The sequence below is a fragment of the Calypte anna genome, chromosome 12 (assembly GCF_003957555.1).
Source record: "Calypte anna isolate BGI_N300 chromosome 12, bCalAnn1_v1.p, whole genome shotgun sequence".
NCBI classification, from domain to species: Eukaryota; Metazoa; Chordata; class Aves; order Apodiformes; family Trochilidae; genus Calypte; species Calypte anna.
The window spans coordinates 10,087,025-10,103,739 of record NC_044258.1 but is presented as its reverse complement, the minus strand read 5'-3'; the positions used below and the strand labels follow the sequence as shown (position 1 = coordinate 10,103,739).

Genomic DNA, 16,715 nt, shown 5'->3' with positions numbered 1-16,715 from the left:
TACTACTTTTTTCTTCTTAGTTCACCTATTTACACGGTTGCATAAATTTGTATTTCAGTGTTCAAATGATACAAATCTTTAAATAATTTATCCTCAGTGTTGTGAGGTAATCAAGTATCCATGTTTTAGAGAACATGGAAGCATACTTTGTGAACAAGGGGCTAAGGCTAAATCCATACAAAGTCTGTGAAGAGCTGGATTTCAAACCTTGAGTGTTGGGCTATTATTTTCACTATCAGTCTGCAAACTTTCATTTTAATGTATGAATATTCATACATTTTTAGTTTGCAATTTTTGATCAAGAAAGGGGGGACAGAACATAGGAAAAAAATAACCATGATGGAAAGTAATTTTTATTTAATCTGCTTAAGGAAATCCAAAGAAAGGGTGAGTTACTTGTGAGGAGAGGCTTTAAATAGGTCTATGACAATTACTACTATGCATTTCTGCATTCTCCAAAGAAATCTTCGAAAATAAAACCCAAAACTGACACACAAGTCAACAAACACTTTAAAAAGGTCTTATTACTATTTCTTTCATTTGTTGTAGATAGAGTTTTGTGTTGCAAATCCCTTTTACTCATATTTGGTTTATTAATTCCAACTTATTTTTACTTGTTTCTTTCGGAAGGTGAATACCCAGGGCAAACATATAAAAGTTTCCACTATTCTTGAAATATTTTATTATAAAGCATTCAGACAAACTTTTATTCAAAGAAACCTGTGAGCTCTCATTTGTAAAAGGAAACTATTTTAAAACACTGATAAAGAAAATAGACTGATCTTAAGCATCAGCTTTAGTTAGAGTTCTTCTGTAATGAAATCTAAAGACAAAACTGAGGGGTCAAGGAGCTATTAGTTTCATACATACTCATAAAAGGGAGACTAAGATATTACACAACCGTGGAGCATCTTATTGTTGATAATGAAATAGGAACACCTGACAGTTAATTCTGGTCTGACAAAGCAGTCCAACATTTAAATATTTTTCAGTCCCAAAAGAGACAAACCATTAACATTCCTCATTCAATAGCTAAGCCAGCCCTGGGTAAGGGTTAAACCTGCTTCAAAGCATCTAATAGGATAAGCTCTTCATTTCATGTATTTCTCCTGTTGATCAGCCAAGATTTTTGCCGAGGATTTGGCATCATAGAAAAGTTCATTTATTTCTTCAATATGCTCTTTCTCAATGCTGTCTTTCCCATTAATCTTGGCAAGCAGGTTAGCTGGGGTCAGTAACTGCACAGCATACCTGTGATCAAACAGAGATGGATGAATAATTACAATTCAGTGCATCACAGTGAACTGAATACACCTACAGGCCCCAGACTTGTTAGGAAACACAGAGCTCTACAAGCAGCATAAAAAGACTGCAAGACCCTCCAGTACCTACATTCCTTACAGGAGGAAAGAGGAGGATTACCACTTCATGTTAGCACTGTTCTCAACAGACAATACTGTTGTACAGGAGAGGGTTGTATTGCTTTCACAAATGAATTTATCCTACAGCATTTTTAGACTCAATCATACTTAAGAGAAAAACCAGCAGTGCTCAACTTACCTTAAGGTTGTCTTGGTACCAATTTCCCCTAAATGGTTCAGAGCTTCTTCACTGATGTTTATTCCTTCTGTCTGAGCACGAAGCTTTATGATCTGTTGGGAGGAATGAGTAAGTGAGGTGCCAGCCCAAACAATTATCCTGCTATAGCACTTAGCTTGGTAACTGTGTCATCTTAGAGATGAGGCATGCTAGAAAGTGAGATGGTGGGGAGAGTTCTCCTAGTGCAACCTGCCACTAAACTAGAATTTGTAGGATTCTGTCTTTGAATAGACAAATATAATGTTGAAAACCTGATCACCACAAAAGACAGGTAAAGTAACACATCTGTACTAACCCTTTGGGATAATTCTGCATGGTTAGCAAAGCACATCTACTAATAAGGAGCAGAGTATGATAACTTAGACAAGAAAATGGAAAAGGTATGCAGGAAATAAGTAACAGCTGGAGTCATGTGTACAGCTACACCAGTTACTAAATTTTGCAGTGAATCCTTGCCACTATATACTGAAGCCCTCCAAGAAGCCCTAGAGAAAGCTACACCCTTTCCTTAGTAGCTCACAACACACTTTTTATTCAATTGACAAGGAGATAGTAAAATAAATCAAAAAGTTACTTTCTGTGATTCACCTATTCCTGCAAGGGAAAAAAAATCACTAAGAAGAATCTAATCTTTCAAGAACAGTCTCAGGCTTGCACCAGTCTGAAGATCTTTACAAAGTTGGAGAGCAAGATATCACCAATAAGCCTGAGCATATAAAGCTGTAACAAAAGTGGCACAAGTCTCTGGGTAGTCTGTATTACCAGCTGAGTGATAAGGGGCAGACTGGATAATGATGTTGTGTTGTAGTGCTGAGATAACTCTGGAACTGCAAGCCTCATATAATACAGGTATTTTTCACTTTGGCAGCTTTGTAAACAAGATATCAAGAAGCACTCGTTTAAATTAAAGCCATAAAAATGTGCTAGGGGAGGCAGGGTAGGGAACAGGGTAAAAGAGAGGGGCTTGGAAAGGCAGGAAGTTGTGCTATGGTATGAATACTGAATATTAGCAATGCTGCTATAAATTGTACTTTCAGATTATAGATTTTTTTCCTATCTTTTATATCACCTAAATGACACCTTCTGTTTATTCAAATACTGGAATTTCTGCTAGAAACAAGGTATCTTGAATGCCAGATCTTTAACAACCTTTTTTTTTAAAAAACTATCTAGCAACTTGGTAGACCCTTCCTGAAGGACTGGGGCCCAAGCCATTAACCCAGCAAACACATACATAAGCAAGCTGCTATGAAATGGGAAAAGAATTATCAGGTAAATTACACTAGGAACAAAAAGTCCTGGTTATAACCTCTACTATTGAACAGCAGGCACATATGCAAGAAAAAAAAAATTGTTTACAATAATACCTGACTAGAATAGTTATAGAAGTGAATTTTCTTCCTATTCTGGCTGCACTAAGGTAACTGTGGGTCTTGCTCTCAGAGCAGTGCTACACAACAGGATTTCTACTTTATCAAGGACTTGTTTGGAACTTGTTCCAAACTTGCAGTAAATAAATGGACAATTCTTGTGCTGACAAGCAAATGAATTATGAAAGGACAAGGTAAGAAGTGTCACACAGAAACATCACAAGGGAAAACTTCTTAACATGAATGAAAAATGCAAACAAAAATAAATTTATGGATGTCTTATTTTTAATCCACCCCAACTCTACTGTTGGAAATCAAAGGTAGGTGTTATAGCTCCTCCTCCCAAAAGAAGCCACCATTCAAACCCCTTAAGTTAAGGGAAGATGAGATTATCTGACTATGGGAACATGATTTATGCAGCAAAATGTCTGGACTCTATTTCTAGCTTTAGGAAATGCTACTGTAAATACTTCCTTTCCCTCACCTCTGGGAAGAGTGGCACTTGCAGCACCTACCCAGCTCTTCTGAACATCGACAGTTCTTTAACAGTGTATTATTATCTGCACAGTAATACAGCACACTAGGCAGGTATTACATACAGCAGCCTCAACAAAAAGCAACTCTTTACTCCTGGAGCAGTATCTATTAGTTTACAATTCTTGTGTCTTCCCTACAGTATAGAGAAGTCCAGACAACAGCCTTTAACATCTCCAGACTCAGTACCAGTGACACTAGAATTTTACTTTTTTTTTTGTATACAGACAAAACACAATTATTATTACATCACTGGGCTCCTTCTACTGCAATCTATACCATAATGACTTAAACATGTCCTTGTAAGTACAAAAAAAAAGTCCAGGGAGTGGCTCACAGCAGCCTTATGTGAAAAGCTCCTCAAACCAAGTGAAATGAAGCTTTGCCTCCAGGTTTATATTCGATAAATGCCTCGGCTTCACCTTGGCACTTATCCAGCAGCAGGAGACTATTATCTTGTGACAAGGCTCTCCTCCATTGACACTATCTCTTAAATAATACAAAGAATTGGCATGATAAACCCTAATGTCTTCTGCATTGTGTCACTTCAGAGCATTGAGACGCTAATGAGGGGGATCTTTGACACGATGCATCATAATGGCACCCAAGCTTTATAATCGATACACAATAGGTTGTGATGGCCCCACAGGAAAAGTTGCAGGCATTCAAAGCCTATCTCTGCAACACTTACTCTGCTTACATTTCCAAACTTGACTAGGAGCACTGAAATCCTCCCACTTTCAGGAGACAGCCCTAGCAGTTTCAAGCTGTAGCAGAGAGACAAAAATGCAGTGCACAAAGCTGCATTCCTCAGTCCCTTTTATCTGTGGAGGAACAGCCTGAGATCTTGAACCAAAGGTCCTAAAATGTGACTTGTCACCTTGTACCAACTGAAAAAGCACTGCCTGCTGCAACCTACCTGGAAAGCAGATCTGCTCAAGACAGGAGGTCAAGTAACAATTCATGCAAGTAAGACATCCCTTCCAGTTCTACGTATGCTTAGCAATACAGCTCATCAGTGCATGGAAATCAGACAGAGAAATTGTGTGGACAATTTTAACCTGCTTATTGTAAATGATTACCAAAGCAGCATGCACTTAGGAAGCTGTAAGCCTTCTGGCACTGGCTGTGGTGACCACAGAGTCAAACAGGTCTATAGTAACAGAATAAGCAAACAGCAGTCATCCCCATAGATCAGAATGCTGTGCATACTTGCTTCATTTCTTGGGGTGTATACAGCATAGTTCGGATAATCATGACTCTATCCAGCAGGTCCAGTGGTATTCCATGAGGAGACACTATATCCTCTGTGCCTCTGAAGGAGAAACCAAACAGAAAGAGATCAGATACTACCCCGAGTTCAATACATTGATTTGACTGAGATCAGTAATAATTAGGCAGCTATTAGTTTACAGCTCTTGTGTCTTCCCACAGTGACACACCTCCCAGGAAGAGACAAGAAACATTCTAGTCTGATGTTCATACTGGATAGCCTGAGGGAAACAAATAGTTCTGGAGCTCTTAAACATGGCATAGTCAGAGGTGGCACTTTGCTTCATGCTTTCCTGCACTGTATTTTACTGTACAGACTTACCTCATGTTCCAAGTTACCTTCCAGCAAGGAACAAATAATTCTTGGTAAGCTGTTTAGCATATCCATAGAAATCATATACACTATCAGGCAAATGGAAAACATCCCCTCTTGCTGAACTCTGTCCAATCCTTTCCCGAGTCCCTCCAGTGACTATTGCAGTGGTTTCCATTACATGCTTGCAATCCAGCAAATTGAAAAGTGGGAGGTCTGTGCATGATGGAAAAAGCAGATTCTAGACCCCCAACTATTTTCTTTTTTGACATCCAACACAAAACAGCAAAGGCTACAGATAGATCTATTCCTGGTTTTCTAAAACCACTTTGATTTGTCACAAAGTCAAGATTTCATCAGATCCCCAGAGAACCTGGCTTGCAGGTAAAAACAGTAGAGTGCTGGTGGAGAACTCCACTTCCAAGCTCAGTGATAAGATTTAGACACTGCAGCTTTGGTCATGGTCCTCCTTGGGAAATGAACCAAAATGTCCTTCAATCATCTTCTGTACCCTTAGTATAGATAGTGCTGTCTCCTCTGAAGCAATTCCTCCTTTTATGAGATTACAGATTACTACTTGGAGATGTTAAACCTTGCTTTTAAAGACTTAACTTACCAATGTTAGGTATAAGTATTATATGAAAATCTTCCTTTCTCAAAGTTTTTTTTCATAACAAGATCTGCAGTAAATCCATGCTGAGAGATTTGTATTTGCTCTGCTTTTACAAGACAGCCTTTTTATGCCTTTGCAAAGAGAGAATTTCTATGTCCACCTTAAACATTTTCTAAGGACTTGCCACCTTCATTTCTAAGCAATGGAAACTGAGAAAAATTAATACCAGATGCCACTAAGAGGGAAAGGAATAGCTGGTTACACAGCTGAATTAAATCAATTTAAAGAGTAGCAATCATTGCTAATGACAGCTTGTTTAGACATAATTAGACCTAGGCCACAAATTAGCTGTAGAGTTTAGGGAAGAATCTGAAAGAGGAGAACACTTTTACTGAACATGTGAAGAATGCATTGTGTGGGTGCAAAATATTGAAGTAGAGGCATGAACAGGAGTGAAGGTGAAAAACAATTTAGTTGGCAGGACTGAAGAATCACAAAAAAAGATCAAGGGAGTAGGAAATAATGAAAGGCAGGGAGAGAGGGAACTGTGACAGTAAGGACAGGAAGCTCTAAGTCTGGTGCAATGAGGATAGCAAACAGAAAAATAATCCAGAAGCAGCAGAAAACTACGTAGCCTTGGTGCTTTTGAGGTCCCTAATGTGCAAACAGCAGATGTGTTGAGGTATCCAATGAGGAAGGTAATTGTTACAGATGACCCAGGAAGTAAGCCAATTCAGAAGCTGTTAGAAAAGAGGGATGTGTCAGTGCAAATAAAAGGAGGAATTTCATTGTGCTTTAACTCGGTCAGCATGGCATTAAACACTTGTCCTATCCTGAAGCTCAAAAGCAGTTTTTGAGCACTGGATGCAGCTTCCAACCCAGGCAGGGGATTATCACAGATGTCAGTGTCAGAGACAAAAGCCTTCAAAGATGATTATAATTCTATTGTTAGAGTTAATTCCAACATTTATTATCCACAGCAAACTGGAAAATTCAAGCTTATCAAACCTGATAACACAGTTCCCTCGGTTGGAAGCAAAGATGACAATGGGGGAAATAGAAGATTCCAGTGCTCGATGCAGGTATGTGAAACATTCAATATCCAGCATGTGAACTTCATCTACGAAGAGAACCCCAGGGACAAGCTCTGCAACACCTTGATCGATGTATTTATTTACCACCTTGTTTATCTCCCCTCGAAGTTTGTCTGTGAACAAAAAGAAATAGTTTATCATGCTATGTGTGAACCAGTAACTTGTGCTGTTTCAAAACATCACAGTTCTAGCAGCTGTTTCACTGTGTTTTGAAATCTGAGTATCTATGCACAAATATTATGTGTTAATTTAGAGATGGTGCATAAATAATACCCATTTAGTCCTTTTTTTGAGTTGCAAACATATGTTATTATGGCCTAAAAATCCCATGAAGGATTCATACCAGTGATCTCGGTTTTCTTGGGCTTCATCAACTGTCCCATCATAGAAAGGATGTCCTGCCCACCCTGGGGAAAGAAAGTTACAAAGAGCTATGAGGTCTCCCAGTGACACATACCATGAGAACTGTAGAAATCAGGGATTGTTTAAAGAATTTTTCTTGCACTTAACTTGATTACTTTATTTCAACAGTGGCTGATAATCTGTTAAAGGTTATGTCACTTCACTGCAGCAGTATTATAAACAAAATCATTTAGCTACCTCCTCTCCCTTCTTTTAGCCTTGTTCATTTGAAGAACATAAAAAATCAAAATGAGAAAGCCTCTTTTCAAAAAAATTGTCACAGAGAAGCTCATAAGGACTAAAATTGTCAGGGTACATGAGGACTTGATTGCCTGTCTGCACAGAAAGTGTTCAACCTGTTAACATAGGAACAACTATGCTGAGTTTTAAGAGTTTCAAACACCTTGATTTTTATCATGTAAATTATTTTATTGGAAAAAGGATGCTCATTTTGTAATGGAGTAAGTTAAGGGCTTGTAGCACCCTACTGAGGCATACCAGCCTTTAAACAAATACAATATTGTTGGGTGCTTGTGTTTCTGACATAGATGGCATTCCCTCACTACTAGGTTTATAATAAGATACTGCAGGGAGAAATGTCCCTATTTTCAATTTTTTGCTGCAATATGTTCAGAACCCTACTGAAAGTCACAAGGAAATTTAACAAGAGGTTAAGAAACATTATTGAAGGTAACAGGAATATCAATAGAACCTGTGACAGTCAAAAATACTTACCTTTTATGCTAGTGCTTGGAGTTTACAATTCATGGGCAAAAAACCATAACACAGAGCAGAATAAATTAATCTGTAATCTATAAAAACCTGTATCTATAAAAATAAAATTTTGCAGATCTTGCTACTGCTATCTCACATCTGCAAACAACTTTCCTCCTGGAGAGAAAGCAATAATCTCTTTTGCAGGCCAACATGAGTAGCCAACACTGCTCTTTTTAAGCAGGGGACGGAGGGGGGAGCTAGCTCTGGATTATGCTGTGAAGGTAGCAGATCCCAAATATCCCTGTGGAAGCTCCACTATGGCTAAAAGGCTTTCCTCTGCAGTGTTAGAAAAGCACGCTGATAAATACTCCATGACCAGGCACAAAAATCCTAACCTAGCAACTGCCTCTTTAACCCTGGTGGGGCAAGCCACTGAGGCAGCTACCAGCAGCATGACCTTCCTCCAGAGAGGTCCTCACAGTGTAACACCCACTGCTTTTCCTACAGTGGAATCTTTTGAGGGTGATTTAGGACAGCCTGACTTGCTACATCTCCTTGATTATTCTAGTCGCCATCACATCTATGTCAAATAATTTTTCTGTAGAGCCTTAATTTGAGTCTGATACCTGAGGTCGAGCATTGGCCACATCCAAGTCATGCAGGGTGACATCCTGAATAATTTCCTTTTTCTTGTGCACATCACCCTTTGGCAAGGGAACATACTCTTCAGCTTCAAGGTCAAATTCCGTAGCATAGATATCACATCTACCTTGCCTCTGAGAAAAAGCAAAGAAGAGAAACCCAGGTACAGCATTAGTTTCAGTGCCAAAACCTTGAGTGACACAAACGTGATAAAGATTAAGGGCTTGGTTCACAATTTCAGTCCTACACAAGCCTCAGCTGACAACACAGACATCCCACTCCCTCCTTAGCAACAGGCATTCACTATCTACTGATCAAGTGCAAAAACTGTTGAAAAACACTTGGTATTTTCAGTGGTAAGAATATTCCATTCTTTTCCATTCTTGCTAAAGGACAAATCCAGCAGATTAACTAGAGATTGGGAGAACTGTTCAAGACTCCTTTGTAGGTGGGTGATTTATTGTATGATACAAAATATTATGCCCATCCATTAAACAGCAAGTATGGCTCTACACTACTTTCTGAATCAGACATGGAAAGAATGCTAAGTAATGCAGTATTCCCTTCTACATGTATAAACCTTGTGAAGAAAATACCAGAGTGATAAAAGAAAGATTAAATACACTGCACATGACAGCCTGAAAATAACTAAAGTTGCTTGGCTGTTTCCCCCCATCCCTTAAAGCTGTCTTGATCTTACAGAAAATAAAACTCATCCAGACAGGATCAGTGATAGCTTCCTTGCCAGATGACCTTAATTGTGAACCAGATGACCACGTTCTCTCAGTGCAAGAGAAAATTTTCTCTCCAGATAAGGAAAACCTGGGCTCTTACTTAAAACTTTCACATAACCATTTCATGTCTGTTAAGGGTAATAAATGGGAAAGCCTTTTTCTGACAAAGGCAGAGAAAGGTCTGCAATACATACACCTGCATAAAAGTGCAGAACTTTTCTTTTACCTTGACAGCCCCACTGTTTGCTTCAATGTAAATAACATCACCAGTTTCCACTCGTTCCTTCTGCAGGCTCTCAAATATACTTGGGTCCAGCTGGGGACAAAGGAAACTCACAGTTGGTCAAGTGTTCCATATTGTTATGGGAATCAAGGAGGAGTAATTTAGTCTAAAGCCCACTCTCACCAGACAAAATTAAACTGCAACTGCAATTTTATAAAGCTATAACACTTGGAGTAGTGATAAAGAATAAATCTGAAAGAAGATCCATAGGGCTTTCTTAAAAAAAAAAAAATTGGTATCTGAAGGCAGTGACAGTAAGTGCCAGAAATATGACACCAGTTACTATCACAAAGTATGCCTTTGTGTAATGTGACAATGTATTTATACCTCAGATGCAGCACTTTTCTGGCTTTCTAACAAAACTTTTATAAAAAATGTGGCTATACCAGTGTATTATGCAATTTTTTCCTTGAATCTGTATCCTCTGCAGCTACATGAGAGTGAACATTAAGTGCTTTTGTTTCTCTCTGTAGAAGTTTATTCACTTCTGCTCTGCATTTTCCTGTTTTCAGAGTAAACAAATGCAAGATGATACTTAACACTAGAGACAGCTTTCTGTTCTGTACTCTGACAGAGAAATTGAACAACATGGACAGTGACTTGTACAAGAAACAGGAGAGGGTGTGAGCTGACAACACACCAGCTCAACTTCAGTTCAAATCAAGAATTCAATAGAGTGTATTTCCCCACATAAAATGAAGGGATGTGACAGAAAGAGCATTTATACAAAAAAAAATTATACCAAAGCAGGCAAGATTTCCTAATTCTTAAAAAGCTAAGAATCAGGACAGCAAAGACTCATACAAGACCCTTCTCATATGTTTGTTACCATGAACATGACTTTGTAGCCAGGGTCAGTCTGAGTGTATCAAGGACTGAGAGAGATCATAGTTCAGATACCAAACTAAGCCCTGATTTCTGTGCTATCACAATTATCCTGCAAAACTGCATCAGGGTATCCTCCTCCTTAAACTCTCCTTTAACTTGCTAAAGACATGCAAGAGCATGCTGCCAGACAGAAAAATAATGGGGACTGCTGAGTGAGTGATGGGTTTATCCCCAACATCAATTAGAAGGAGACAAGACAAACACCTAATTTAAAGCAGGTAAGCTTGCATGCTCAGGAACAGGATAAAATTTTCTAGCAAAAGAAAACAGCTTAGTTGCATTCCCACTCTACAGAGATGTGGATCAAGTGCTTAAAATGGAAATAGGAACTGGTAAAATAGATGGACACCCGAAATACTTTAGGAAATTTGAGACTCTACTGTACATACCTTCAACTGCTTGGTCCCCTTTGCAGTTTTGAGACCTATAATTACGTGGCTGATGGTTTTGCCATAACCCCCCATAGGATTTTCAGTCTCACATGGAGTTAGTTCTGTGACTTCTCCTTCATAAACCTCCTTAGTCTCTTTAATCCTCAGCCCTGCAAAAAGTTGTTTAGAACAGTTTCAGTTCATAAATCAATGGCTGTATAAACTGGGGAGCCTCTTGTATTTCTGCCAACAGAAAGTAACATGTTATTTGGATGCATTACATTGAATGGTGATTTTTTACATTCAAAAGCAGCTCAATAATTATCTTCTTCAGTATTAAGTGAGATCATTCATCCTGTATCATCAGAGGGAAAGTTCAGTCCAAGTTCTGACCTACAAAGCATCTTATTAAACTCTAAAGAAATAATTTGCTTTTAGTCTGTTATTATTAGTTCTTGAAACAAAAGTATTCTCTCTCTTCTCCTTTCCCTTAAGAGGGGATCTGCTTGATATGTTCACAGATGCTAAAATCAGAGAAAGTTCATCTTCAGTGACACTAATATAACTGTTAGTTTTCCACAATTTTTGTACTATCAGAAAAGCCCTGCAAAGTAAGGAAAAAGAAGCAAGTAATTTGATAAGAACTCTAAATGTTATGAATTTGTTATTTTTAACTCTGTTGCTAAACAGGTAATTGTGTTAGAACCTCATAAAATTAAGAAAAGGTTAAGGTATGATTTAAAATATTTTTCAACTTAATAACAAAAGGTGAGCTAGATAAACTTCAGCAGATTCTGCTATCATACAAGCTTAAAACTCTTTCAGAATAGCTGAGAATGACATCCTTACTTTGTTGCTTTTCAGACTCTTGATCAATCATCATAGTACCTGGGTATCTTCTGTTATAATCACAACTATCATAATTAACTAAGTTATTTTAAATTGATGAATAATTAAGAGCTGGAGAGTTTTATGGTTAGACTGTTCCAAAGAAAAAACACTATCATCACCACTACCACTACAATTATGCAGATGTTCTAACTACATAAAAGTTCAAAGAACCCACATCTGAAGAGACACTATAAAGTATTTTATGAGACACACATGCCATACCAAAAATAATGAATGGGCTGTAACAAGATATAAGGAAATCATCCTGCCCAGTCTGAGGCTATTAGGACTTGATAAAACTTTCCTTGTTCCATAACTTTTCATTTTGCTTTGAAATAGATCAGACACTTCACCAGTAATCTTGAGTTGCTGATAAGGAAATATAAAGAACTGACAAACACGAGTCTGTCTCCCTCTACTGGACCCAAATTAAGATGGGTTTAAAAGGAAAGAAACAGATTATCTAGTTGTGGATAATATGATTTGCTTTCTCTTACTTAGTACCACAGTAAAAGTTCTAAAAGTTCTGAAGTTAATTTTGGTAATTTAAAAAAAAAAACATTTTTCAGTCAAAAAATTATGAACCTTTGAGTTATAAACCTGACCTAGACAAGGCTGCATCACACATGTGATGTACAAAGGAAGGACTGTGAGGAAATAAGGGAATCTACTGCAGAACTGCTGGTGTTGAGAATTGGATGTTCACAGGCTTCATTTTCCTTTTTGTTTTATTTTTAAACTTTCAGCATGAGCTCTATTCTGCTCTGAAAAACTGGAAGACCATTGATGTTTGGGGTTTATTTTGTGTGCTGCTAAGGCACATCTTCCAGTTTCACTTCAACTGAACAGAATCAAGTTCACACACTCAGTGAGCTCCCTCCCCAGCACAAACCAAAGCTGAGCCAGTGAGGACAACCTGGAGATGTGCTTCAAGAGCATGGCTCTCATCTGAACTAACATGCTCATACAGATGTGTCTGTAGAAAATATTTAAGATGAACATGATCTAAACCAAGGCAATCGATGCTTTGAACCTCCTGCTGATTATCCTTTTCTTCCAGTAAGTCTACAACTACAAACATCATTCTCAAAAGAATTCTTAGATTTAAACAGAGACCTCTCCTACTCACAAACCAGAGGCATCACTAAGGCAGTGCTGGGCTATCCCATGTTTTGGTTCAATAGCATTCTGTGGAGTTAAATTGTGCTTGTCTCACCTGCAGATAAAATTTAGAGACACGGGGAACTATTCCAGCAGCTGGTATCTGACTGCAGCCCAGCTCTAACATCAGCTACTATGTATTAGCTCCTATTAGCTACGACATCCTTGCTAATCAGCTCTATGCAAGATTAATCTCAGCTGAACTTTTTTAAACTGTACAAAAATTCCACCTCCTCATTTCCCACTCTGTCCTTGCATGTTTTAGATATTACAAACTCCCTACTTCAAGTACAATTTGGCCATGAGGCTATGTCAAGTCTGTTACTAACAGATTCCTAATTACAAAAACTCCGTCAACTCTTCAATCATCCCAGTTTCCTTACAGTGATGGGTCCAAACCAGTGAGACTTGTTTCCAAGAGAAAAAGAAAATAAGTAAAAAATTGGTGTTAACATCCCTGGCCATTCTTATGGATCGAGCTGCCTAACCCCTCTGGAAGAAAAATGCACAACATGAGCAATACCTGATGTGTACAGAACCCATTAACAAGGATTCACACACATCAAACCCCTCCCCCCCCCAAAAAAAGCCAAAAACCAAACCAAAAAACACCTCAAAAAAACCCACAAAAACTTTAGGTATTTATTGACATGTGACCTGAAGCTTCTTTTGCACCAAGCCAGAGCTGACTTTGAGCTGTAAATAATAACATTTTTTTTTTTTTAAAAAAGGTCCTATGTAAATTATTTATTTGCCAGGCAGGTAATATAAAGGAAACTAAACCATAATTAAGAATTTAAACATTATTGAGAAATATCCTATTATGAGAAGTGGTAATTACTGGTCCTCTAAAATATGTCCCTTTTGTTATTTTTTTACACTGATGAAAATATCCAATAAAGGCTGTGTTAGGAAAATGTGACATGGAATTCAACAGAAAGGAATAAAAGAAGTTCCATCTTTCATTAACACCAATATTTGTTTAGAAGTGTCTCTGCTGACATTCAGGGAATGCAGGGAACTAACAATGTAGCTGGCTGTTAAATCTTAGAGAGTTAAACCACTGCTATCTCTGGAAATAACAACATGGACGGCCTGAGTTTCATCTGTTGGTTCAGGTTTCCAGATCTCTGACAGGGAACTTCATCACATCAAGGAAATACTGCAGACTACTCAGTCTCTGGCTTCCCTCCCCCAGGCTCTGTGAGATTCACAGTAACCAGAAGACCAAAGACTGCTGAGAGTTGCTTTCTTGTAAAAGTCAGTGGAATACTTTTGTTTCATTCCAGAACTGAGAGACTTCTTCACCTTGCTGCCACCAAAAACTTAAGATGAAGTCCAAGGGGAAATATGGCACAGAAAGCAGAAAAATTAACTGTTAATTATCTTCAGTACTAAAATCATGGTGTTTATCTTCTGCCAATCCTCATACAAACAGCCACTTCCAGCTGCATTTATCAGCTTCAGCAGCAATCACAGAAGATTTTTTACACACTCATTAAGGTTGCATTGCAAATTTTACAGTTTCCATCAAGCTCCTAAAGGCACTCTAGAACTGAGGAAGACATTAAGTCAAAGAATTTATTTTGTTGGCTTGGAACTTTCTTTGTGCTTGCTGGAATACTATGCCAGGCTGGCACTGCCATTTGGGAGCCTGGTTAAGGCTGTTTGCTTAATAGGAAGAGATCACTGAAATTAAAAAAAAGAGCATTTTTATGTCTGAAAGTATTTCTGGTAATCTGAGGAACTAAAAATAATTTTTCTTTGGGCTTTATTCAGTCACAGGTAAAACCAGGAGATGAACCCGGAGAGGTTCATCTGGAAGAACAGTACAAACCATAATACAATTAAATTATGGTTTATAAACATAAAACCTGACTCCATCCCAAAAGCACCACGACCACTGAAAAGTTTGTAGATAACTGGGAAAAAGCAAAATAAGTACCATGCAAAAACTCAACTCCCCTGTTTTATGGAACTTACCAATGGCACGTCGGAAGTTTTCCATCAGAACTTCTGTTTTCTTGATCTCAGTGGAATAAACCTCACTGCCAACCATGGGGCAAAAAGGAACTTTACTTCCCAGTTCTTGAGCAATAGCTAAAGCCAAAGCAGTCTTAAAAAAAAAACAACAAAAACCTACTCATTAGTTTTTATGAGAATTAACAAAGGATTATTTCTGCATGAAGCTGACTTTCCTCATCATATCACCTTCCAGATAGTTACTATCAATTTAATATTCAGACTGTTTTCTCTGACATTCATCTCCCACATAGAATAACCCCCTCCCACCACAACAAGTTACACATAGAGACATTTTTATCAAAGACACCATCTGTTAAAGGAACAATTCTGGGCATTTAGATCTGAAATCTGATGCAAATGCAAAAAAAACTTAAACTGTAAAAACTAAACAAAGCAGGAATTATTTAGGCTTTTAGGTTAAAATGAACTTCTAAGAGCTCTCTTCAGAGACCACACAGTACCTATGTGCTTGGTGACTGCAGGAGCTGCTCTCACACTAATGATGCTTAAACACAGCAGCAGGCAGTGCCAGTGTGGGTGACATGGCAAAATCAAAATATAAAGCATGAAACCAGGTTAACATAGTAATGAAAAATTAATTATAGTAGATGAAAACAATACATAATCACCACCCTAAAATGGTTGTGATAAATTAAAATAATTTAGGAATACTTTATTTGAAATTAAAAATAGTACCTTGCCAGTTCCAGGAGGTCCTGCCAACAGCACAGCTCTGCCAGCCATTTTCTTGCTTTTGATTAGTTCCACTATAACCCCACAAGCCTGCAAGTAAAATAAGTATTTAGATTGTTAACAAAAGTATTGCTGTCTTTTGTTCCAATATCAATAGAAAGGTGCTGAAATAGGAGGATTTGTGCGCCCACTAATAATAAATACTTCAATTTTATGCATACAAAACCCAAGGCAAGATCTGAACAACCTGCTTCTTACAACAGTTTTATCTGACACAGACATGAAAAAAAAATCAAAAAAAATCAAAGAACAAAACTCAAACCTAGGAGCACAGGCTCCTTTCCCTCTCTCGCAATTGAAAGCCTACATAAGGGTTTGAAAATAAAGCAGGCAATTAAATTTCGGTTTTCAGAATAACAGATTAGCCCAAGCACCAGCCCACGGCCAGGCACCGGACTGAAACTAAAGTTCCGTTCCCCGCTTGCACCAAATCTCTGATTTTTGGCAGGTTTCTTTGCCTCTGAGCTCCCCAGCTCTGTGCCTAAACCCAGGAGGCAGAAAACAAGTAGCGGTGCAAGCAGCAGCCTTGCCAACCCCCCCCCCATCCCTTCTCAGAGACTTTCACTCCCTAACGGGACTCAGTGACACCCAGCGCGGATCGGATCCGTCCCTCGAGCCTTTACACTCCTCGGGGCTGAGGCTGCGGGGCCCCAGAGATGCCCGGGCCTGGCCCCGCCACCCGCCCCGCTCACCTCCCGCGCATTTTCCTGCCCCACCAGCCCGCCCCCGGCCGGCTTGGCGGTGCCGCTCTCATCCAGCCCCAGCCCCTTGATATGGCTGTGGGCGGCGATGCGCTGCGTCTTCGAGGTGCTCTTCACCTCCTCGATCTTCATGGCGGGGCCAAATCCCTCCCGGAGCCTCCGCGATCGCCACACGCGGCCCGCGCGTTACCAAGGCTCCCGGCGCGCGGCCCCCCGCGCCCGCCCCGCCGCCCTATTGGCCCGTGCCGCAGCGTTCTCGATGCTTATTGGACGCGCCGCCTGTCTGTCACCGACACGGGGTGCATATTTTTAGGGTCCGTCCACTCGCTTCCGTGTGCGGCCCTCTAAAAGT

The 16,715-nt window shown here is 39.1% G+C and overlaps 1 protein-coding gene across 1 annotated transcript; it reads right to left on the bottom strand.

Annotated features, from left to right (window-relative positions):
- Positions 1 to 335: 335 nt before the first annotated feature.
- RUVBL1 (RuvB like AAA ATPase 1) lies at positions 336 to 16,596 on the bottom strand. The gene is made up of 11 exons (XM_030458491.1): positions 16,355 to 16,596; positions 15,606 to 15,692; positions 14,868 to 15,000; positions 10,851 to 11,002; positions 9,517 to 9,606; positions 8,541 to 8,690; positions 7,139 to 7,202; positions 6,710 to 6,908; positions 4,716 to 4,818; positions 1,561 to 1,652; positions 336 to 1,251 (listed from the first exon to the last, which is right to left on the bottom strand). The coding sequence occupies exons 1-11, from the start codon at positions 16,493 to 16,495 to the stop codon at positions 1,092 to 1,094; spliced, it is 1,371 nt and encodes a 456-aa protein (XP_030314351.1). The 5' UTR covers positions 16,496 to 16,596; the 3' UTR covers positions 336 to 1,091.
- Between the last annotated feature and the right edge of the window lie 119 nt (positions 16,597 to 16,715).